Genomic DNA, 25,627 nt, shown 5'->3' on the forward strand with positions numbered 1-25,627 from the left:
TCCATATCATCAGGTTAATAAAAAAAATATTTAGTAGCCGACATATCTTGAAATTTTGTATCAACGTATATCTTCGAATTTTATCTATCGAACAAAATCTCGCATGTCATCTTGAGTATCAAGAACAACATTAAATTATCACTTTTGCAATTGAATCAAGTACACAATTCAACTACGTATTCAGTCCATTATGCATTTAGATGATATTTTATTATTTTTATGAAAAGTTACATCTACATTACAATGATGGTACGTACATTATAACTCTCAAACTCTTTTTATAGTAAGCGCCTTTTTTTCTGTATTAAAAGGTACATGTTTGTAAATGTAACGAAATTAAAAGAAAAAGAGAGGTACTAATATGTAAGATTTTATTTTTAAAATATATATATTTTTTATAGTAAGGGCAAAATTGGTAATTCACCTGTTAATTAACAGAAAAAATAATATGCAAGATTTTGTAATTTTGTAGTAATAAAATGTTAGGGTACAATAATTATTGCATCTATTTGTTATTTCATTATAACTTAAGTTGAAAAAAGAAAATAACCCAAAGATAATTGACACCAACTATTATATATATATATGCTATGAAGGTATCACAGATCTACTAGACATATATACAAGTGTCTTGCAAAACTACTTTTCTGTTAGCTTCTATTTATCATTGTTAGGAAATATTTGTGCACTTTTTATGATACTCTGAACATCGAATAATCCATATAAACATTTCTACGACCCTCCAATATTTAATTTTATTAAACGATGTTGATAAAAATATAGAAACTGAACATTTGAAAACTTGTTGTAGCTAATTAAGTAATATTATGAAAAATATAAAGTAACTGATTGATATAATAATTACCTGTAAATGACGTAGCGAGAAACTTGTGATTGGTAATGGGAAAAAAACAAAAAAAAAAAATATTATGAGAGAAAAATCTTATTATGTATTTGTGATACCCTAATTGAAATTTTGGTTACTTCCCTCTTCTATCGACTTCTAGGAGGTGAATTAAATTAGATTATTGCTTTAAAACGTTTAATTTCAATGTCGGTGTTCTTAGGTGCATCTCACTTTGAACATTATACTATAATAATATATCAAGGGACGTTGTAATCATTTGTGGAGGTTATAATTTAAAGTCAATTATAAAATGGGGAAGTTCGGTTCCAGGAACTCTCCAAAGTCCAAACATTAACTGAACTTGACGATAAACCAAATCAGAAAGATACCATATCTAGTTTAACTGAACTTCAGGAGCCTTCTACATGAAATTAAAATAAAAGGACGATAAAATAATCTTCTTCCGGTTGTCATCTTTGATTTTATAATCGGTTTTTGGGGGAAAAAAAATTAAATAAATGTTACATGATCTTTGAGCTCTCTCAATCCTGAAGACTAACTTAAAGGAATAACATTTTCTCTCACACTTATAAAGTCACCACCAGACCTTTCTACAACTAATGTGGACTTACCTCAACAACTGCGAAAAAAATAAAATGTTAATAAAAATAATGATAAATCATTGTTAATCTGCGAGTATTGCTCTTTTTTGTTTCTTTTGGTTAGGAATATATCCAAATTTTTTAATTTATGCCAATGAATTCGAAATAATAAAAAAATGCTTTCAAATAAATAAACATACGACACTACTTTTGTTGCGGCTGTCAAATGAGATAAATAAATAATGACGATCGAACATGCACGGCATGCATACATAAGATTAGATAAGATTTAAAAATAGGGGTTTACAAAGAGGGATCAAGATTCTTTATGATATGATCACGTCCTAAGCAAATAACTCATTTACTAATTGATTGTTAATAAATAAAAAATAAAAATAAATAAATCTTACACATATATTATTACTAAAAGACACATGATAAAAAAATTTTAAAAATTCGGTAAAGTTCAATATCATATTCCTACAAAGAGACCCTTTCGGTGTCTAAGTGCTCTGCGGTCGTATGCATGCGCCCGACATGCAGACTTTTGCCTGCCTTTATTGCAAGAAATTAAGAACACATGCACGTTGCTTTGCCCAACAGTAAGCTAAAAAACAATTGCCTATTAATTTCTCTCTCTCTCTCTCTCTCTCTCTCTCTCTCTCTTTTTGTCCCTTTTTTTTCGTCAAACCCCAAGAAGAATTGCCCCTATACATGCATCATAGTAATTGGCTAGTAACGAGCTTTTAGTTTTGAAACTGGGGTCTGGGGATATGGATGATGGATCTTCATTTGAATTTAATCAAAGTCAATGTCAATGTTATTTATGGGGCTATTACCTTTTGTCACCTGTTATTTTAGTGTTAAATTCCCTTTTTGTTCATAGGATTTGTGGATTTTAATCGATGGAGTTGTAATATAGTTAGTTCGACTAATAAATATCTGTCACGTATGAAGTAGCACGTTAAATTAAAATTTTAAAATTTGTATTAGTTAGTTATACCTTACCTAACTTCCGATGCTTTCTTTTAAATAATAATTAGCTCAGACTCTACAAACTAAAAAATATTCACCTTTTATTTTATCCAGAATTGGATAATATCGGGGCTGTATAATTGTACGTGTACTTTCCTCTTGAGAAACCCACCCATAATAAAAATTATAGCCTATTGGTTAAATGATTTCTTTAATTATAGCCTATTCTAACGCATTCATCATATCTTCTATCTCTTATGCTAAAATCTTTAAGATATCCTCCACTTTTTGGATTGTTAGAAAATCTATTAATTAAATTAAAATGTTGCACTGCTAACAATGCCATGTACACCCATTCAGTGTATGAGAATGGGTCAAGATTACATTATTCCATTCAATGGATTTGCATATCACAGTACTGTTTACATTTTTGTTTTTTTTGGAAGAACGTGTTCTATATATAGTCGATGAAATACTTCAAAAGTTTCATTCTAAGTTTCTAAATCCGAGAAGTCAATGGAAGAATTCTTAATCAATTAGCTTCCCTTCTTTTTTTGGTCATCAACTTTTGATTTGAAAATTGGGTATGGAGATGATAAAATCTCTTATTGAGTAAATAAAAACTCTAAAATTTGAATAAAACTCCGAAATTTAAACCTCGTCCACATAAATAACAAAAGAGATTGAGATGCGGGTAAGTTTAATAACAAAATATTTTTATATTGCAAACCAATAAAGGAAAAGATATGTAACCTAAATTTTTTATGTTAAAATTTGTTTTAGAAAAACGTTGATCGTTTTAAATATTATAGTCAATAAGCACAACAAAATTTAGTTCTGCCTTTTTAAGAAGTATTACATGAAGGCAACGTAATTTTCTGTCCCACCTTTGTCGGCAGGAACGAACCATATACAAATTTCATGCTCAATAGCTAAGGCTGCTGCAATGACTTCAACATAATAATTGAGTAAAATATTTTAAAAAACGTTCACACATATCTTTCTTTTATTTCAAAAATGATTATTCAAACTCTAAAATGTGATCTAAAAAAATTGTGTGTCCTAAAATAAGTCTCTTTACAACCTTTTCCCTTTATTTCATTATTTTAACAAATTATAACTAGTACATTCTTATCACTGGTTGAGAAACCTCTAATGATGTGTTTACTTCCCGAATTAGAAAATCAAAATTCGGAATCAGAATTATTGATGACGTCTACTTCATAAAAATAGAAGCGGGAATCAGAATCACAATCAGAATCGTGGAGCCAACCTTATTTGGGAATTGGAAATGGGAGATTGATTCTTGGGTGGGGGGGGGGAGAACTAATCTCCCAATCCCGAGAGTGACGATTTTATCGTGATCCTGTTGACGAACTCTGTTGTAGTTGCTGGTCATCGCCTATCACTAGTACAAATGCCATCATTTGCGACCAAAACACTGGTCGCAGAATATATAATTTTGGTCGCTAAAACTGATCTACGACCAAAAAATAGTTGTCGCAAACTCGCCACATTATGTCTGTCGAGGAATCTTTTCCGCGACCAATCGTTAAATTTGTCACTGATAATGGCTTTCTGTGACCAAAATACATCGTCATAGATTAATTCATCTTTTGTCGATTGTTATATTTTGCGGCTACTTAATTGGTCGCTGATAAGTTTTCTACGACCAATAACTATTGGTCGCGGTTTTCATATTTCTGAGACAAAATTTAGCTGTCGCAAAATCATGTTTTCTACGATGAGCAATTTTGGTCATAGATTAATTATTTTCAAGGTAAGGCTGGTTGCAAAAAATTTAAATATAATATTATGTTTTAATTATAATTTTATAAAATTATAATTTATTTAATTTTTCTTTAATAATTAAGACAATTATAACCAACTTCATGAAAGTAGAAAAATTAATTAAAAGTTATTATTGATAAAAAAAATACACAAAAATTTTTGCAAATGAAATTACATTATTTAGAACAATTACATAATTGTAACACTTGGAACAATTACATAATGATCTTCAAATAACATTGTAATATTTGGAACAACTATATTTATTCATAAATTTCTTGATTTTCTTCACCTCTTTGTATATGATCTTCAATATTTAATTTCTACAAAAAAAAAGCACAAAGGTTAGTTAACTTCTACACATGATAATTAAATAAAATTATGTAACCAAAAAAAAAGTTTGTAAGGAAAATAAGCTAGGAAGATAGAGTGAGAACAAGGGAATGAGAATTATAAGAGTGAGAGAACTTAGAGATAAAAATGAAAGAGAGAAGAATAATACAAATATATATAACATGCTTGTCTTTTGCGACCACGTTTAAATTTGGTCGCAAAAACTTGTTCAAATTGAGTTTAATTGTATAAGGCGGTTCAATTTCCGCCAAAATATTTCATTTTTAGCGACCAAATAATGATTTGTCGCAAAAAGTATTATAAATATCTTTTTTATTATTTGGTTGGCGGTAGATTACCCGCCAAAATCTTTTGACTTTTTGCGACAACTTGAAAGGGGTCGCAAAAAGTAGATATTTTGAGACGAAAATTTAGTTTTGTCACAAAAAGGAAGTCGTACATTATTTTCATCACTTTCTTTTTTGTGACGAAATCTTGAAGTGGTCGCTGAAAGTATAGAATTTGTGACGACAATGTTTTTGGTCGCAAATAAATTAAAAGTAAATATAATTGGCAAATGCTTTTGTGACGAAAATTGTGTTTGGTCGCAAAAAGTGAGTTTTTGTGATGAACTTAATTTGGTTACAGAAAAACAAGACATTTAGCGACGAGATTGCCTATGGTCGTAAAAAGTGACATTCTGTGACAAAAATTATATCGTCACAGAAAATATGGTCGCGAAAGAATATAATTCTTGTAGTGTATGGAGCAGCAGCTGGTTGTTGGTCGTTGCATCATAGGCAGTAGTAGTCATGGGCAGCCGTCGCATCAAAGGCAGCAGTAGCAGACGTTGGATTCGATCCGATGTCGACGATGATGATGATATTGGTTTCGATCTACTGATGCTGTCAACGATGACAACGACTTTGGTTTCGATATATTAATGCTGCCGATGACAGCAATGACGATCATGACGACGATGAATATTATTATTATTGTTGTTGTTGTTGTTATTGTTATTTGTAATATTAATATTATTATATTAATGTTAATAATAATAATTATTATTATTATTATTAACAATATTTATTATTAATAATTTTTTAATAATAATAATCACAATAATGATTAATGAAGATACAAAATAATAATTATGACAATAGTTAATTAAGGATATTTTAGTAATTTGTAGTAATTTAATTCATTCCAATTCAAATTTCAAGACAAAGTAAACATATTAATTACAATCCAACTCATTTCAATTTCAATTCTTACAATTTAAATAAAAAATTTATTTTAATTCCCATTTTTCATTCTCTTCCAATCAATTTCAATTTGAAATTATTTTGATTTTAACTCATTCTGATTTTCATTCCGTAAACACTAGCATTTAAAAAAAAAAAATACAAAGCGTGTTGTTTTAAATTACCTGGGAAATACGGCTAAAAAAAAAATTACCTGGGAAATAAAATACATCTGTTCACATTTGGTTTAACTTCCTTCCGATGGAAATGATGTCACTTGGGCACTTGATTTAGAAGCCGACATCAACTTGTCAGACTAAACTAAAAGATCACATGTTCTTTTAGTAGAGGTTGCAAATGATGACATAACGACATGACGTGTAAAAACAAATTTGTATACAGAGACAATTGTTATTTTGCACACGCGTTATTCATGCAGTATTAAAATCTTTACGGTTTCAACAGCTAGAAAAAGAAAGCAAAAATAATGAAAGAAAAAATTAAACAAATTACAATAAAATATATGGACTTTTTGCACTATTGCTGCATTATTTTATAAAAGCCTCCACTTCCTCCACTCAAATCCTCACCCACCCTCCAAACTCTTTCTAAATAGCTGCCTTTCAGCCTGCAACTTCTCCTTTCCAATTTTAATTTCTCTTCTGTACTTACATATCAATGGAGCTATTTGATTATTCTGCCTTGTGCCTGCAACCTTTCCGCAACACTTTAAGTTTCATGTTTTTCACTTTCACAATTTTGTTTTTTTTGTTTTCCTTGTTGATCTTTGTGCTGAGGCTGAAACCCTGGTGCCAATGTGATGCCTGCCGGAGCTATCTCACATTCAGTTGGTTGAAAGATTTCAACAATCTTTGCGATTGGTACACTCATCTTCTTGCAAAATCACCGACTGGGACAATTCATCTTCACGTTCTTGGCAACACAATCACATCTAATCCTGGAAACGTTGAGTACATTCTCAAGACAAGATTCGATAATTACCCAAAAGGGAAGGCCTTCTCAGTAATCTTGGGAGACCTTTTGGGTCGAGGTATTTTCAACGTTGATGGCGATTCTTGGGAGTTTCAAAGGAAAATGGCATGTTTTGAGCTTGGTAGTTTTAACATTAAAATGTATGCTCTCGAGCTTGTGACGGCTGAGATTCGTTCCAGGCTCATTCCTCTATTATCATCAGCAGCTAATAAAGACAACAATATCTTAGATCTACAAGATGTGTTTCGTCGATTTTCATTTGATAGTATTTGCAAATTCTCCTTCGGTTTAGACCCCGAGTGCCTCATGTTAAATCTGCCAGTTTCAAAATTTGCGACAGCATTTGATCTTGCATCGAAACTGTCAGCAGAACGAGCACTGGCGCCGTCGCCAATTGTATGGAAGATCAAGCGGCTACTGAATATAGGCTCCGAGAAGCAGCTCAAAGGAGCAATAAATCTGGTGAATGAACTAGCTGAGACGATGATACATCAACGGCAGCAAATGGGTTTCTCCAAGAAGAACGATCTGTTATCAAGATTCATGGCCTCCATTGACGACGACAAATATCTTCGAGACATCGTTGTCAGCTTCCTATTGGCCGGTCGTGACACTGTGGCCTCAGGGCTCACAAGCTTCTTCTGGTTGCTATCTCAACATCCTGAAGTGGAATCAGCAATCAGAAACGAGTCATATAAAATCATGAAGCCAAATCAGGATCTTGTCAGCTTTGAACAATTGCGAGAATTGCATTACTTAAACGCCGCCGTATACGAGAGCATGAGGCTGTTTCCTCCTGTGCAGTTTGACTCCAAGTTTGCTCAAGAAGATGATATATTACCGGATGGTACGTTTGTAAGAAAAGGCACTAGGGTTACATATCATCCGTATGCAATGGGTCGGATGGAGCGGATTTGGGGTCCGGATTGTTTAGAATTCAAGCCTGAGAGGTGGCTTAGAAATGGAAGATTCGTGCTCGAAAACCCATTTAAGTACCCAGTTTTCCAAGCTGGTCATAGGGTTTGTTTGGGCAAGGATATTGCTCTAGTGGAGATGAAAAGTGTGGCTCTTGCAGTTGTCCGGAAGTTCAATATCCGGGTTTCGGATCCAAATCAGGCTCCGCAGTTTGCGCCCGGTCTGACTGCCACCGTGAGAGGCGGCTTACCGGTGATGGTTCAAGAAAGAGGAGACTAACTAGCTAGCTAATTGCCTCCACCAATGCTGCAATCCACATTACTGTTAGATCATGCAAATTCTCACATCAGAAAATGATCATGTTCATTGTGCATAATTCTAACAGGGCCAAATGGGTCGGTGTCGTTTTAGGATTTTTGTAATTTTGTCAGTGGCTGACCTTATCATATTGTACATATTTGCTAGTATATATATATAGCTAGACCAACGTGTGGTTTTAAGTTTGCTTTTATATGTTTTTTTTTTTTTTTTACTTTTTCTTTTGGTGCACGGAAGAGTTTGTTGTATACTGTAAATTATTGTAAACCTCAAGTATTGTAAACTTCAGGTCAATCAAATATAAAGAAAAGTAAAATTAGAATAAAATATAAAAAAACTGTAAAGGAGATAAAAACAGAAGTTACTAACATTCATTATTATATGAGAGTAGAAGCTAAGAATATCCATTATTATATGACATTATTTTACAGTTTCAAGGACTTTTCACATCCTTTTCTTTACCGGCCATTAATATATTTTCTTTTAATGATAGTGGGTGGGAAATTTTTAAATTATTTTTTTATCCTTTTATATTTTTAGAATTTAAACTAGATAGCAAGCTAAATAAAAATATTCGAAAATCGTTCAATCAAATTTTATGGGCGGAAATTCATGATTTGATAACATGAGATGAATCTTTTATGAAAAAGTGTTACACGATTAATAGATTAATAATGAACAATATATCAACCAAAATTTATCAATTAATTACAAAAAATGGGAGTAAAAGTAGTATAATTTGAAATATATAAGTTTGGTAGAAATCATATTCTAATCTTAGTAGTTCTAGGCGCCTTTCATCCTTGTCATCTTATGCGAAACTGGTTTTCTAATTTGTGGTGGTTACTTAGTTTTTTTTTTTCTTTTCGGTTTTTCTTATTTTGTTTTATGGTGTATTTTTTCTCTAATTAAGAATTCAATCTCCAAGATGCAGATCAAGAAATTTTCAAATTGCATAAAATTTATAACTCTCAGCTCATGAATTAACTTTTGAGTATGAGTCAATATCATATGCCTTTATAATATATATATTTTTAATAGGTATAGTGTGAGTAAAGTCAATATTAATCTTTTTTTTTACATTTATCACTAAATTAAAAAAGGATGGCCTATCACAAAAAATTGTTTAAAAACTATTTGGCCAAGCCTTTGGAAAAAAAAATATAATTTTATATTTTACTATAACAATCTATATAAATCGATTCTATTATCTATAATGGATCTATTTTATGTACTAGTTTGTTGAACGAATTGAAATTAATCTTTCATATATATATATTTTTAGATGTCGTATGTAATTCATAAAATTTCAATCTAAATTAATTGGTAACGTTGAGTGACTATTAGAAAATTCAGCCGTTATGGTACCAAAATCCAAAAAAGAGTAGCACTCGTGTTAAAAAATGAACTTTCTCTTGATGTGACAACGAAGTTAGGAATAAATTTTGAAGATTGTTAGTTTCTACATCTCTAAGTCACCCACGTTTTAAATAAGCAAGAAACAGCGAATGTGGTCCGTACACGCACGGCTGTTAAAGTGTTGGCGAGCACACATAATTATTATGTGGTCGTCGCTCTCGCTCATATGAGGTTGTTACTAGCCGCCCGCCATTGCTAGCTCCTGTCAGCTTCACTATCCACAAGAGAATTCTGATTTGTTGTGAACAATATTTCTTCGATATTTCTTGTTTTGTATTTTGTTTAAAGAAAGAACACCTGACTTGAGAGAAACCAAATCCCATTCCTCTTCTTCTATTTATCCAAGATACTCAAAACTTAGTTAATGTGTTAAGAGATAAATTTGTGGCCTTTATTTAGTATAATAGTTAATTCATGTATGAGTGAGCTCACATTATCTTTTTATAATCTGACAAAGAACGAGAACAAAGATTAGCCTACATGTTACCAATGATAAAAAAAATATTAATCCCACATTAGTTGGCTAAGTATAATTTTTGAATAAAGTGTATAAGCTTGAGGAACCCTCAACTCTTGAGCTAAGTTTTATGTATAGTTTGGGTCCATGACTTTTAAATGGCATCAAAACCAAATCATGCTCTAGTGAAGCATCCTTCCACATGCATGGGAAAATAAAATGACTAACCTATATGTAAAAGCAGTGATAGGGATATTATTTCATATTTGGTGAGAATAAATTTTAAACTAACATTTAAGTATGAGATAGGCGAATATAGTTCTAAATAGTATCACAATCATATATAAACATACGTGAAGCACCTACGTACTATTTTGCCTCCACCTGCATGTGATGAGCTTGATAGGGAAAAATAAATGATCATGACGATCAGTCCATCGCCATCTTAATAAATATATGATCATGACGATCAGTTCTCATTGTCTTAATACGATGGAAATCATCAATTATTAAAAACTTTTGTTAAAATTATATGAATTTATCTCTTAAGATTGATCACAAGTTTAAAAAGAGTTGATCCCGTTCGTTTAATTAATATGTCAACATTTCAATCAATATACGAGGAAAAAAAAGTGAGATATAATAATATCTTTAAAAGATTATGATATTTGATGTTCATGATCCTTTATTTTGATTAAGTCACCAATCCGTTTAATTTCAATTTAGTCGGTGGGCCGTCTAATTGGCGGTTGTCTGAAGATAAATATAGAAAACATTGAACTAATTTCGCTTAGAAATAATCCAATCAAGAAACTGAGGCGAGGTATCGTGTTCAAAGGTGCCGACCTTCTTGACAACAAACCATTTTAAACATGTTTTCCTTCTTCATAAAAGTAGTTTTATAAACTTATTTAATTTATTCACTAAAAATATAAAAATATTAATTTATTTTCATTTGTTGTTAAGAATAAATATCTCTGATTGGAAACTTACTCTCTCTCTCTCTACACACACACACACACACACACATATATATATATATATTTATTCGTGACCATATTAAAATTGGGAATAAATTAAATGATAAACAAACACAAATTTTAATACTTTAGTAGATAAAATACACTGTATTAGAATATGTATTTTTTTATATTTTAACTTGTCCATGACTTTATTATATTCTATAAAGTGTATCCTCGTCTTCTTAAAAAAAATTGAAATAAGAATAAATTAAAGATTGTCCTTCTACGTAACTATGTAAGGGATAATTAAAGTTTACATTTTCTATAAGGATCCTCCTATCTTACATGCATGTAAAATACATCTCTCTCACATAAACAGTGTATAAATCCCACGCATGTACTATTCATGTGATAGAGATGTATCTTACATACATGTATGTACTATTAATGTGAAGGAGGATGTATCTTACATGCATGTAAGATAGGGATTGCCTTTCTATAAACATAACTTCATGATAATTGATGTGGATGGCCGGCCGGCTAATTAATATAAAAGGCCTGCATGTATAGATAAAGTAATAAGCTTAACATTATCTTTTTCAACAAAAGGACAAAATAATTACTTACTGTTGAAGGAGACTAATTCCAATAACCGAGTTGTTTCTGTCAAATTTAAAGTTCCAAGCAAGAAGTTATGGAATTAAAGAATGTCTATTGTTAAGTATTTCCATACTCAAAACCATTCTAGAATTACTTTAGTCAGCTAGCTAGCTAGTCTCCTGTTTCTTGAACCATCACCGGTAAGCTACCTCTGACGGTGGCCGTAAGACCGGGAGCAAACCGTGGAGCCTGATTTGGATCCGAAACACCGATGTTGCCTTTACGTACAAATGTACCATCTGGTTGCTTATCATCTTCTTGAGCAAACTTGCAGTCGAACTGCACAAGAAGAAACATCCTCATGCTCTCGTATACGGCTGCGTTTAAGTATGCATTTCTCGCAATTGTTCAAAGCTTACAAGATCTTGATTTTGGCTTAAATTTAGTGGAAGATTACCTCTGCATCCCCTACTTCAATTTGACGTCGTCCAGATCATTAAGCCTGAATATACATATTGACCCGCATTTGCAAAGAAACATACTCTCCCTATTTGGTATAGAGACAGTATGATTAAATGTGATAAAATAGGATGAGATGAGATAAGATATGATTATATTTAGTGTTGACTCGTGTTTGGTGTGTAATGCATACGATTGAACTAAATTATAATGCATACTCTCCCTAGTTATATATATATATAATTTTTTTATACATAAATTAATTATAAATAAATAAAAACTAACTAAATGTTTAGATTTTCCGTTAGATATTTATTTAAATTTAAATTTAAATTTATTGTCATAATTATATAATACAATTATAAAAATGAATATTATAATTTAAATTAAGTAAATTTTTTTGAATATTTTCTTTTAATTATCAAATAATAATTTTTTTGTGTTATTTGTTATTTATATTTTTATAAACATTGCTTACTGATATATTAGTAATTCACTTCTAGAATTATGGTCATCTTCGACCAATAAATTCGTCACAAAAAACAATTTACGACAAAAAACAATTATGGTCGCAAGTTGGTCACATTAGGTCTGTCGAGGAAAAGCATTCGCGACCACTTTATAAGTTGGTTGCAGAAAATAACTTTTCGCAATGAAAAAAATGGTCGCAAAATATAATTTCACTTTGTCTCCGTTACTTTTTTGCAACCAATTATTTCGTCACATATTTAGAATATTTGCGACCATACTCAAACTGGTCACAAAAAATTTAAATATAATATTATGTTTTAATTAAGACAATTATAACCAACGTCATGGAAGTAGAGAAATTAAATTAAAATTTATTATTGATAAAAAATACACAAAAAATTTAGCAAATGAAATTACATTATTTAGAACAATTACATAATTGTAACATTGGGAACAATTACATAATGATCTTCAAATAACATTGTAATATTTGGAACAACTATACTTATTCATAAATTTCTTGATTTTCTTCACCTCTTTGTATATGATCTTCAATATTTAATTTCTACAAAAAAAAAGCACAAAGGTTTGTTAACTTCTACACATGATAATTAAATAAAATTATGTAACAAAAAAAAGTTTGTAAAGAAAATAAGCTAGGAAGATAGAGTGAGAACAAGAGAATGAGAATTATAAGAGTGAGAGAACTTAGAGATAAAAATGAAAGAGAGAAGAATAATACAAATATATATAACATGCTAGTCTTTTGCGACCAATTTAAACTTGGTCGCAAAAACTTGTTCAAATTGAGTTTAATTGTGTAAGGCGGTTCAATTTCCGCCAAAATATTTCATTTTTAGTGACCAAAAAGTAGATATTTTGCGACGAAAATTTAGTTTTGTCCCAAAAAAGAAGTTACCTATTTATCACTTTTGTTTTTGCGATGATATCTTAAAGTGGTTACTGAAAGTATAGAATTTGCGACAAAAATGTGTTTGGTTGTAAATAAATTAAAAATAAATATAATTAGCAAATGCTTTTGCGGCAAAAATTGTGTTTGGTCGCCAAAAGTGAGGTTTTGTGATGAACTTAATTTTGGTCACAGAAAAATAAGACATATAGCTACAAGATCGCCTATGATTGTATAAAGTAACATTCTGTGACAAAAATTATATCGTCATAGAAAATATGGTCGCGAAAGAATATAATTCTTGTAGTGTTATAAATATATCAAACTATAGAATTATCCCAACAAATTAATAATCGCATGGGGTCAAAAATTAATTTTCTTCAGCTTTGGAGATTATTCTCTGGGCCTAGGATAAGATTATTCCAAAGCTATTAGGATAATAAGATTATTCCAATGCTATCTGTGCACCAAAACTTTTTGTATAGGATAGATATTCTATGTTTCGTTGCATCAATTACAGATTTTCATGTGGCAATTAATTGCTTATTGAATGACAAGTACAAACTTCATCTACACTTCTTTCCAATAGCAGTCCCCAAAAGTCATTGTTTATTGGCAGCTCCGAGGAAAATCTGGGTCTCTGTTTTTTTCCCTTCTGTAGATTGCACATCACTATTCCAAGTCATCATCAAATCATTTTTCCAAGTAATCATCAAATAGTATTAGCTAAAGACAGGCCAAACACATCAGTTTGCATTACACGGCATATCCTATCCAAAGCCGAATGGTATTATATACACGAATCAAAAATGCAAAATTTGGGGCAGGTGACGGTCCCAAGAACCAATGACCTATAAATGCACACAATTAACAATTGAAATACAGAAACAAACAGCAAAAAAGTACATTATGCAACCCAACAGAATTTACCTTCAGAAAATTATCATCAAACAGAACAATTTTTTTTTTTTTTTTTGGGGTCATAATTACATACCAAGCATAGATAATGATCTTGACGAATGAAAAACCATTTTAGTAACATCTTTTTTTGGGGACATTTCAGACCTTTAACCCACCCCAGCCCATGCACAGACTCAAATTAAATAGTTCTCCCTAGCGAAGTTGGTGAGACGGGATATTGTTCACCTAATCTCTTACTTTTACTTCAAGGGCCAAACGAACTGAGCTGTCCCTTCGAGGACGACCATATTAGTAAGATGACAAGGTCTTAGTATATACAAACAGATTTCTACAAAATACACATGAATTTTGCAGCAGTTCAGTTGGGATTGTAGTTTCTGCAATTTAGTCCCACATGTTATTCACGGCATCAAATGTATGGACATGTAATATATGCTGAACAAAACTCAAGATCGTTTGAGGAACAGAAAGAATAAGTGTTTAACTGCTGCAACAAGAGCACACAATTACAATTAGAAGAGGCCCAATCAAATGAAATTTATCATTGAAATGATTAAATATTTACTGTGAGGCTGGAAATCCTGATATGACTCGCTTAGATCCAGCTCCTCGGATAAAACACTCAAAGCATATGTATGAACGTTGCCACTCTCGTAAACTGGACCTGCAAATTCAAGCCACAGACTTTAATGATCATCCGGTGGAGTGGATTTATTTTTCACGACAACTGGTATTCTGGTAACGTATCCAAAATGATGACAGGTGGAAGACATAAAAGAGAATAGTGTGAATCACTTATTTGACCACAATAAATACAAGACACTGGACCACACAAATTATACCTCAAAGCTCAGCTAATGAGCTACCTCCACCTAGATCCTGAGTTAAAAAAGGCACTCAAGCAATTAAGTACTTATGCTGAATGAATTTTTTTCACAAAACAGAAAACAGACATCTTTTTCTACAGATAAATCCAATGAAACCCTACCTCCATTTGTATGATATTGCTCACACTTACCCATAAAAAAATACCCATAGTCACTCGAATGCACGAGCTTAGTTTTACAGTGACTACAAGGTCCCCTATAATGTAAGTTCAAACCAAATATTCTATGAACAAAACAATCTGCAAATAAACAATCGTCCTCATAGTTTACACCAGAAAGAGTTGACTTATGAACAGAACCCAAGATTCTGGTCAGGCATGCAGAAGCATCGCGCCATATACTCTGCAAGATTGACATGTGAATGATAAAAGATATATAGAAAAGATAAAACAATACATAAATAAATGAGAGAGAGAGAGAGAGTCAAGAAAAAAATTGCATATCAACTCCCTATCAAGTTCTGTTGGTTTCATCACATCACAGAGAAAAGCGGTTTGCATACAAACCTTTTCAAGCTTCTCTGTTTCAGCAATCAAAGGATCTCTTAAATAAGCAGGATCAACAGCTTCTTGCATATTTTGAACATGTTTCCACTTCTTTATTGTATTGTGCAAATGTTTGCTTTAATGCACATAAAATGCAAGTATCTGGATTGCTGTGGGTGGGACTCCAATCTGATGTGCTCATTAATTTCTCTCGGGTTCACTTACATGCCAAAGGGACTGCATTATCAGTTTATCCCATTATCAACAAATATTTCAAGGCCAACCAAAAGAAATAGACAAAAACAAAAGTGACCATCATTCCAATAGAAATTGAAAAGAATTCACCCAGTTATAGAATGTTACCCTGAATAATTACGTTCAGCAAGCAATCCGCAATTTTATTCTTAATACCAATTTCAAGGACATTTCCTTGTCTCTTGGTGGCCTTCTTTCCGAATAGATCTTGGAGTTTTTTCTAAAACAGGAAATGTTGTAAAAAAACTTCAAAGTATTGAACATTTATGAAAACTGCAATAAGATTCAACTCCAAACCCGGAAGAATGATTTTAAAAAGGCTACAAACTGGTTCATTCTTCGGTATGACAGCATCTCTCCACGAGGCCACTGCATGAATAAATGCACTCTGCAAGAGCGAATATAGTGAGACCAAATGCGAACAGATATGCTTGTGCAAGTAGATTGGAACTTGTGGCAATCAATCAACATTTCTTGAATCAAACTAAAGCAGAAAAAAAATTCTGTAGCTTATGCAAAAGTTCTTTGTAAACATAGAACTTGTTGGACCAAAACCAGCCAAGAACCGATTTTGATCCCCCAAGATCCACTCAATTGATCTTCAATCTAGGAATAACTAGTAATCAACCTGAACTTTATGATGATACTGATAGATAATCAAGAGCTATAGAAATCAAGTCAGTGAAAATGAATGAATCAACCACACACACAGACACAAAAGGATTATAGTGGTTCGGCTACAATCAAGCCTACATCCACTGTGAAAAGGAAAACGAGCTTTCACTGATTTGGCTTTACAAGATACAAATGTTCTAGAGAAACTGTCAGTCTGTCACTCACCCACTCTAGCCATATGACAGATCATGAGGCTTTATATACAACGAGAATTTGCTCTAGAAAGAACTCCCAGAGATCAGCTCATCGTTTCTGAGTTTGTTTGGCAAAAATCCAGAAACTTCCCGCCCGTTTTAACAGCTTTAACAGCCATTTGAAACAGCCTCTGGACACGTGACAAAACCTCATCCATCTTGCTATCAAAAACGCTAACTTCAGCTGCCGTTTTGAGTAAGTGACTCACATGTCTCATCACGTGCGCAACTTATTCAACCAACGGACGCAACAAGTTTGTCATACAGCCCCTGATTTAAGACAATCGACATGTCCCCCATTCTTGAGTTACCAACCGACATGTCGCACATAATCATAAATCCAGATTTGTGGTTCACTTCTCAACAGAACTTAATATCAAAATGTTAAATTATTTGTATTAGCCATCTAATTGGCACATCCAAATCTTCTATCAGCTTTTCTGCATCCTATGCAATGCCAAATTTATGCAATTGCCTATTTGTGTAATCACTTATGTTCTCTCAATCCATAATCTGAACTAGATCTGCTTGCACCTAGGCTGTAAATTGCTTCATTCAGAACATCGGATAAAACTTCGGACCATACGGCTAGCAATAATGCGACTCCTTTGAAGATCTTTCAGCCACTTCCTCAAGAGGTTAATATAATGAAGAGTTGTATACCATGGAAATATATTTTATTGCTCTCCTATTCTCAGTTTCCTGAAGGCATATCCCTTTAAGAACCTGTATTGCTTCAATCTTGCTCTTCATCTCGAATTTTTATATCATATTGTACTTAAGAGAGTCTTTTGTTGCATAAACATCTGATAGACCCCCTCTGCTTTTTCTCTCTTAGAGTCTCTTAGACTTGCAAGACTCTAAACCTTCCTCAATCATCGAGCTATCATATAACCATGACACTAAATCATTACTCTAAGGTAGTGCCATTATCTTCACCCCAAGCCAGTTCCTTGCAAGTGGGTAAACGCATCCATCCCCAAGCAGATGCAAGAAGTCATTTCTAAAATGCACCCTTTCTTTCATGTCAGACACTAGAGAGTCTCGTAATCACACACAGGTTTCACTCATATTATTTAAGAAATCAAGGTCTTCCAAATGTGAACCCTCAAAAAAGCATATGCTAGAGCGTTTCTGGGCAAAGTTGTGACCCTGGAATTGTAATTTTAAACTTGTCAATTGCACACAGTATTGGCCAATGAAGATGAGTCATTGCAAGACGTGTATTTCTCTGAAGCAAGAGAAAACTTCAATGTATATAAATTCTCCAGAATCACTTTACGCTCTTTGTCTAAACGTGACAACCATTTTTTATCATCCATTCACATCCTGACTGACAACTCAACTGCCAACAGAATCTTTAATAATACTTCCCAGCATATCGTTACCTGCATATGAGCTCTTATCTGCACACAATTCATTGTTCGCAAGCATCCCAAGATTCTAAATTTAACTGAATGACCAGGAACTTTTTTGCCTATCGGTATCCATAGGTTTCCACTCACATTCCAAAATTATCTCAATACATTCACTACTAACTTGAGATTCAATCCCTGAGGCTCCCTGAAATGGTTTCTATACATGTTACAATCACCAATCTATACATGATCTAATCACACACCCTCAATACTTCCAAGTGTTGCAATATTCATTTCAAACATACTACTTTCCTCTAGAACACTCCAAAAAATCTCAATTTGCATGGACATATTCCTTCTCCATATAATATATCTTGACTCTTACAAAAGAAAATTGAGAGATCATATTTCTGAATTGCGTTGCATAGAAATCTGTTTAGCCCTCTCAATATACCTTTTTGAGATTTTTTATTAATTGTAAATTCTTGTGGCCTTTTTTTGGGGCTTATACACAAATTGTTTACCTTTTGTAAATCTTTCTTCTTTCAATGCAATTTACTTAACTTTTATCTACGAAAAAAATCTTCAAAAAAAGACATATTTTACTTGCTGAACTCGTTAAAGGAACCTTATATTAAGGACTGTAACTAGTATAAAACCGAAACATATATGCTAAAATTTTTATAAATCACAATTTAACCAAGTTACTACCATGCATAATCAAGAATATTAGAATGTACGAGTCACGTTAAGAAAATTACCTTACCTTTTCAAATGAAAATTTTTAGTTTATGGCATTTTGTCTTTTCACTATATCAGAAGTATACCCACTGACGCAAGTTGGATCAACTTCAGCCAATGCATGCGGTATCAAAGCAGCCTTAATGTGTGGCTACCATAAATTTTCCATTACAACAGAAAATTATAATAAATATTTTTGGAGAGTTGTGTGTAAATACACAAGTTTCAGCAGCCGGCATAAGATCAACGTCAGCACAAAAAAATTTGATACGACTGGAGAGTAGAGACATTCTGTTTGCAACTTTTGGGAAACCTCCTTTCCAACAAAAACCAGAAAGCTCATTTTAGGTTTTTGTTGGGGAAATTTAGTCCCACTCAAGATCTTGTAAGAAAAAATATCAAACAAATAATACATAAAAAAATAGATGGAGAATAAAATCAATCAAAACACAAAAATTTACATGGAAAACTCTTATATTGGAGAAAAATCACGACCACCAAAGACGCCGAGAGAAAAATCAATTATGTGAAAAATTATTACAATTATTCTAGTATTTTTCCTCACACCCAAAACCCCGATAACGCCCAATCTCTCAATAAACATATTATTTCTCTTCCACTAGAAATTGTCTGCTTGCAAAGAACTGATTGTTGTGTTATACCAACAAGTGAACCCAACTTCTCTACATATAGTGATTATTTCTTGTAGGAGAAATATTTCTTTTCTTGTACTAGTTTTACTTCTTCTTGTATAAGTCAAATCCCAAAAGGAAAATTACTTATTCCTTAAATAGGAATATACTAAATAAGAAAATGTCTTAGGAAATCTTTATTGAAAAATAAGACATATTTCCTAATAATTTCCACCTTGGCGAATTTTTCAATTAGGCGACGAAACATAATCCACCGTATATCCACACAACCATGTTGTCTCCACCTTCTTTATTTACCCAAAACTATACTCATATAGGGCTTATGAGAATCACTCCACCATCGGTAAAATCTTGTCCTTTATCCAGCAGTTATAATTCTCTACACTAAAAATTATCATACTCCACCTTATCCATAGTACACATATTCGGCACATGTCTATCATCTTGCTGAAAAACCCACTCTCATGTTTGGCTTTCCTGAGAATCCTTAGCCATCAATAAAAAATTCTACCACACACCTTGCATAAATGTCAAAGCATACCTTGTGTGAAAATCTTGTGAACTTGCTAACAGTAACACATCATCTTCCGTGGCACACCAAAAAGGATAAACCAGTCTCTCATGGAGAAAAGGGACAAACTTCTAGCTAACATTATAAGTATCTCCATCTACTGATTTAGAGCTACTTGCCAAACTTACTCTATCCTAACAATCTTCTTTAAGGTGCCTTGATGTCTACACATCTCCAGGGGTTAACAGGGTTTGCATCTCCTTTGCTTTTCTTGTGTAGCCAGGCTGAATCAATATATCCTTACCTTGAACTTGCCACAACCCAAAATTAGTTCTTCCATCAAACTTTTCAACCTCAATCCTTACAGGGTTCAAAATTTTATTTGCATATATAATTGCCTTGCAGAACAACCTTTAGCTCTGATACTACTTGTTGAGAAAATTTAATCCCACCCATGATCTTACAAGAAAATATATCAAACAAATAATAAATAGAAAAATAGATGGAGAATAAAACCAATCACACAACACAAAAATTTATGTGGAAAACTCCTATAGTAGAGAAAAACCACAATTGCTAGGACGATGAGAGAAAAATCCACTATATAAAAAATTATTACAATCACTCTAATAATTTTCCTTACACCTAAAACCCCAATAACATCAATCTCTCAATAGACCTACTGTTTCTCTTAAACTAAAAATTGTCTACTTGCAGAGAGCTTATTGTTGTGTTATACCAACAAGTGAACCTAACCTCTCTATATATAGTGATTATTTCTTACCGGAGAAGTATCCCATTTCTTATACTAATTGTATTCCTCCTTTAATAAGTCAAATCCCAAAAGGAAAATTACTTATTCTTTAAACAGAAATTCTACAAAATAAGAAAATATCCTAAGAAATTCCTATTGAAAAATAAGACATATTTCCTAATAGTTTTGTCGTCTGATCAGGTATCTGCTTAAACTTCAATTGTTTAAGAACTATCAAAATTGTTAGATTGAGATCTGCTCCAAAATTGTAGATATAGTTCTCCTAGACATTGTCCAGCACCTATAGAAAAAAGAATATTTTCAAATTATAAGTTTTACAGTTTAAATCAATTGTATATATACAATGCAATAACATGATATCATGCCTTGTACGTCAAAATCCCATGCAGGGCCGTGTGTTATACCAAAAATATATATATTTACATTTTTTACTTCCTTTACTACGAGAAAGAAATATGTTCGAAATTCTAAAAAAAAGGGTTGCAAGCAGGGGCGGATTTTACATACAAGTCAGTGCGGGCAATTGACTCCACTCAACAAAAAATTCCTTTATTTTCATATTAAATTATAATAAATTTTTGTTTGAGTGGCGGTAAATTTATAAAGAAATTTTAATATTGGGGTCAGTTTTATAAATTATTAACTACTTCTATTACAGTCTTGCCCCCAGTGGATTAAATTTTCAAATCCGCCCTTGGTTGCAAGAGAATCAAGTTAAAAAAAAGGCGGGAAGCAAACTCTTGAACTAGTTTTTATATTCTTTTTAAGTAGTTTCTATAACGAGCTAGGCCATGGACTAAAATTTAATCTAAAATTTTGTAAATTTGGGGGACTGACTTAAACAAATCAGCAGTTATGATAGTGAAATCCTAAAAAGAGCAGCTCTCATGTTCAAATATAAGCTTTGGTCGATGTGACAACGAAGTTATGAATAAATTCTGCTGACTTCCGATGATTGTTACATCTCTAAGACACGTTACCCACGTTGTAAATGAGCAAGAAACAAACACGTTAAGCTCGCTAATTTCATCAAATATATGCCAGCTAAGCTGAGACAATCCAATTTGGACCAAATGAATACACTGTTCTCTCTTGGACCACCGTTTTTCTTACACTTATCTGAACGCATGCATGTGGTCCATACGTATACGTAGCCGTTCAAGTGTTAGCCAGCACAGCATTATATTGTGTGGCGGTCGCTCATAACGAAGTCGTAATCAGCCGCCCGCCATTGCTAGCTCTTGTCAACTTCACTATCGACCAGAGATGAGTGATTTGCTATGAATGATCCTTATTTGATTTATTTTGTTTTTTAATATTATATTTAAAGAAACAACACCTGACTTGAGAGAAGCCAAATACAAGTACTCTTCTTCAACTGCTCTAAGAGACTCAAATTTAGCTCTAGGGTTAAAAGAGTTAAGTTTGTGGAGATCTATATGGTACAATTGTCAAGCTAAAAAAAGAGTGGGCGCACACACTATCTTTCCATGATTTGGCAAGGAATAAGTAAAAAGATTAGCCTACACATTACAGCTGATAAGAAGAATGTCAATTACTATTGATCAGCTGCAAATAATTTTTGGGTAAAGTGTTTATATTTGGGTAAAGTGCATAAACTAGTATTGAATTCTTGGGCTAAGTTTTAAATATGTGTTAAGTTTATGCCTTTTAAATGGTATCAAAATCAAATTATGCTCAAGTGCGGCCAACATTATCCTTCTACGTGGCAAGAATTTAAAAAAAAATGATTGACCTACATATAACGGGAGTGTTAGAAACATTATTTCACAACTGAGAATAAATCCTAAGCTAGTGTTTGAATATGAGTTGGACCAATAAAATTCTATATATAGTATCAAAATCATATATACACATAGATGAAGTGCCTGCACACTAAATCTACATATGACGAGATTGATAAATAAAATGTATGATAATGGAAGATTGGTCCGTCACTGTTGGTCATCAATTATTAAAAACTTTGGTTAAAATTGAATGAATTCATCGCTTAATATTGATAAAAAAAATTTAAAAAGAGTCAAACTCTTTAATTTAATTAATATTTCAAAATTTCAATAAAAATACAGATATTAAAAAAAAGGTGAGATATAATATCCTTCCACTTAGAAGATAATGACAATTGATGTTCATAATCCTTTACTTTGACTAAGTCGCCAATTCATTTAATTTCAATTTAGTCGGCGGGCCGTCTAATTGCCGGTTGTCTTAAGATAAATATAGAAATAATTGAAATAATTTCGCTTTCTAATCCAATAAAGAAGCTAAGGCAAGGCAAGGCAAGGTGTTAAAAGGTGCCGACCTTCTTGACAACAAACCATATTTAACATGTTTTCCTTTTTCTTTAAAGTAGTTTATTTCAACTCATTCTTTATAAAAACAAAATTTCATAATGATTGATGTGATGTATAGCTAGCTAATTAGTATTAAAGGCCTGCGTAAATGGGTGTGGCTAAAATTCATTATGATATATAGATAAGACAATATTGCGTACCATTCTATTTTGTAACAAAGGACAAAATAATTACTGACTTGAGTTATATACATTTAAAGGAGACTAATACCAATAATCCAACTGTTTCAGTCAAACTCAAAGTTCCAAGAAAGAAGTTATGGAATTAAAAGAACGTCTTAGTGTAAAATATTTACATATTCAAAACTATTAATGATATCCAGCATTAATTACTGTGTACAATCTGTTCTAGCTTTAGTTAGCTAGCAAGCTAGTCTCCTCTTTCTCGAACCATCACCGGTAAGCCGCCGCTCACGGTGGCAGTCAGACCGGGCGCAAACCGTGGAGCCTGATTTGGATCCGAAACCCGAATGTTGAACTTCCTGACAACTGCAAGAGCCGCACTTTTCATCTCCACTAGCGCCATATCCTTGCCCAAACAAACCCTATGACCAGCTTGGAAAACTGGGTACTTAAATGGGTTTTCGGGCACGAATCTTCCATTTCTAAGCCACCTCTCAGGCTTGAATTCTAAACAATCCGGACCCCAAATCCGCTCCATCCGACCCATTGCGTACGGATGATATGTAACCCTAGTGCCTCTCCCCACAAATGTACCATCCGGCAATATATCATCTTCTTGAGCAAACTTAGAGTCGAACTGCACGGGAGGAAACAGCCTCATGCTCTCGTATACGGCGGCGTTTAAGTAATTCATTTCTCGCAATTGTTCAAGGCTGATAAGAACCTGATTCGGCTTCATGATTTTATCTGACTCGTTTCTGATTGCTGATTCGACTTCAGGATGTTGAGATAGCAACCAGAAGAAGCTTGTGAGCCCTGAGGCCACTGTGTCACGACCGGCCAATAGGAAGCTGACAACGATGTCTCGAAGATATTTGTCGTCGTCAATGGAGGCCATGAATCTTGATAACAGATCGTTCTTGCTGGAGAAGCCCATTTGGCGCCGTTGATGTATCATCGTCTCAGCCAGTTCATTCACCAGCTTTATTGCTCCTTTGAGCTGCTTCTCGGAGCCTATATTCAGTAGCCGCTTGATCTTCCATACAATTGGAGACGGCGCCAGTGCTCGTTCTGCTGACAGTTTCGATGCAAGATCAAATGCTGTAGCAAATGTTGAAATTGGCAGATTTAACTTGAGGCATTCGGGGTCTAAACCGAAGGAGAATCTGCAAATATTATCAAACGAAAATCGGCGAAACACATCTTGTAGATCTAAGATGTTGTTGTCTTTATTAGCAGCTGATGATAAGAGAGGAATGAGCCTGGAACGAATCTCAGCCGTCACAAGCTCGAAAGAATACATTTTAATGTTAAAACTACCAAGCTCGACACTTGCTATTTTCCTTTGAAACTTCCAAGAATTGCCATCAACGTTGAAAATACCTCGACCCAAAAGATCACCCAAGATTACTGAGAAGGGCTTCCCTTTTGGGTAATTATCGAATCTTGTTTGGAGAATGTACTCAACATTTACAGGATTGGATGTGACGGTGTTGCCAAGAGCGTGAAGATGAATTGTCCCAGTCGGTGATTTTGCAAGAAGATGAGTGTACCAATCGCAAAGATTATTGAAATCTTTTAACCAACTGAATGTGAGATAGCTCCGGCAAACATCACATTGGCACCAGGGTTTCAGCCTCAGCAGAAAGATCAACAAAGAAAACAAAGAAAACAAAATTGTGAAAGTGAAGAACATGAAGCTTAAAGTGTCGCCGAAAGATTGCAACCACAAGGAACAATAACCAAATAGCTCCATTGATGTAGAAGTAGAGAAGAAAAATTAAAATCAGAATGAAGAAGTTGAAGGCTGGAGGTAGCTATTTAAAAAGATAGTGGAGAGTGAGCGAGGAATTGTGTGGAGCAAATGGAGGCTTTAAAATATAATTTTTTTTTTTTTGGTGGTTTTGATAATGTAACCGTAGTCCATATTGGCAAATGGTCCATTGATTTTGCTCGGATTTGTTTTTACATGTTGCTTTCCTTTTCTAGCTGTTGACATTTGATCAAGAATTCAATATGGCATGAATAAACGCGTGCGCCAAATAAACAATGGTCTCTATTCATTTGTTGTATACGTCGTGTCGCCTTGTGTTCATTTACAACCTACGAAAAGAACACATGATCTTTCATTTTCTTACCTCATGTTATAGTATATCCCAAGTGACATATTATTTCGGCTTTTTATGAAACCAAATTGCGTTCGCTGCAGATAATCAATAACGTTTTCTGTAACTTTTAATATGAAATTCAGAGGCTTTTCACTTATGATAGGAATCCTATGTACTAGCTAGAAGAATTCATAAATTTCCAATCTGAATCATGCTATTTTTCTCTGTGTGATTTTTTTTTTTCAATCTGTACGTTAACTTACAGCATTTA

General features: G+C 33.1%; 2 protein-coding genes across 2 annotated transcripts; one reads left to right on the forward strand and one right to left on the reverse strand.

The window, feature by feature from the left end:
• The first annotated feature begins 6,367 nt into the window (after positions 1–6,367).
• LOC102629543 (cytochrome P450 94C1-like) lies at positions 6,368–8,211 on the forward strand. The gene has a single exon (XM_006471292.4). It carries the CDS (start codon positions 6,471–6,473, stop codon positions 7,977–7,979), a length of 1,509 nt encoding a protein of 502 aa, XP_006471355.1. The 5' UTR covers positions 6,368–6,470; the 3' UTR covers positions 7,980–8,211.
• A 15,157-nt stretch (positions 8,212–23,368) lies between these two features.
• LOC102629822 (cytochrome P450 94C1-like) lies at positions 23,369–25,178 on the reverse strand. The gene has a single exon (XM_006471293.4). The coding sequence runs from the start codon at positions 25,002–25,004 to the stop codon at positions 23,496–23,498; it is 1,509 nt and encodes a 502-aa protein (XP_006471356.1). The 5' UTR covers positions 25,005–25,178; the 3' UTR covers positions 23,369–23,495.
• Positions 25,179–25,627: the final 449 nt, after the last annotated feature.

This window comes from Citrus sinensis, chromosome 8 (assembly GCF_022201045.2).
Source record: "Citrus sinensis cultivar Valencia sweet orange chromosome 8, DVS_A1.0, whole genome shotgun sequence".
In the NCBI taxonomy this organism is placed as follows: domain Eukaryota; kingdom Viridiplantae; phylum Streptophyta; class Magnoliopsida; order Sapindales; family Rutaceae; genus Citrus; species Citrus sinensis.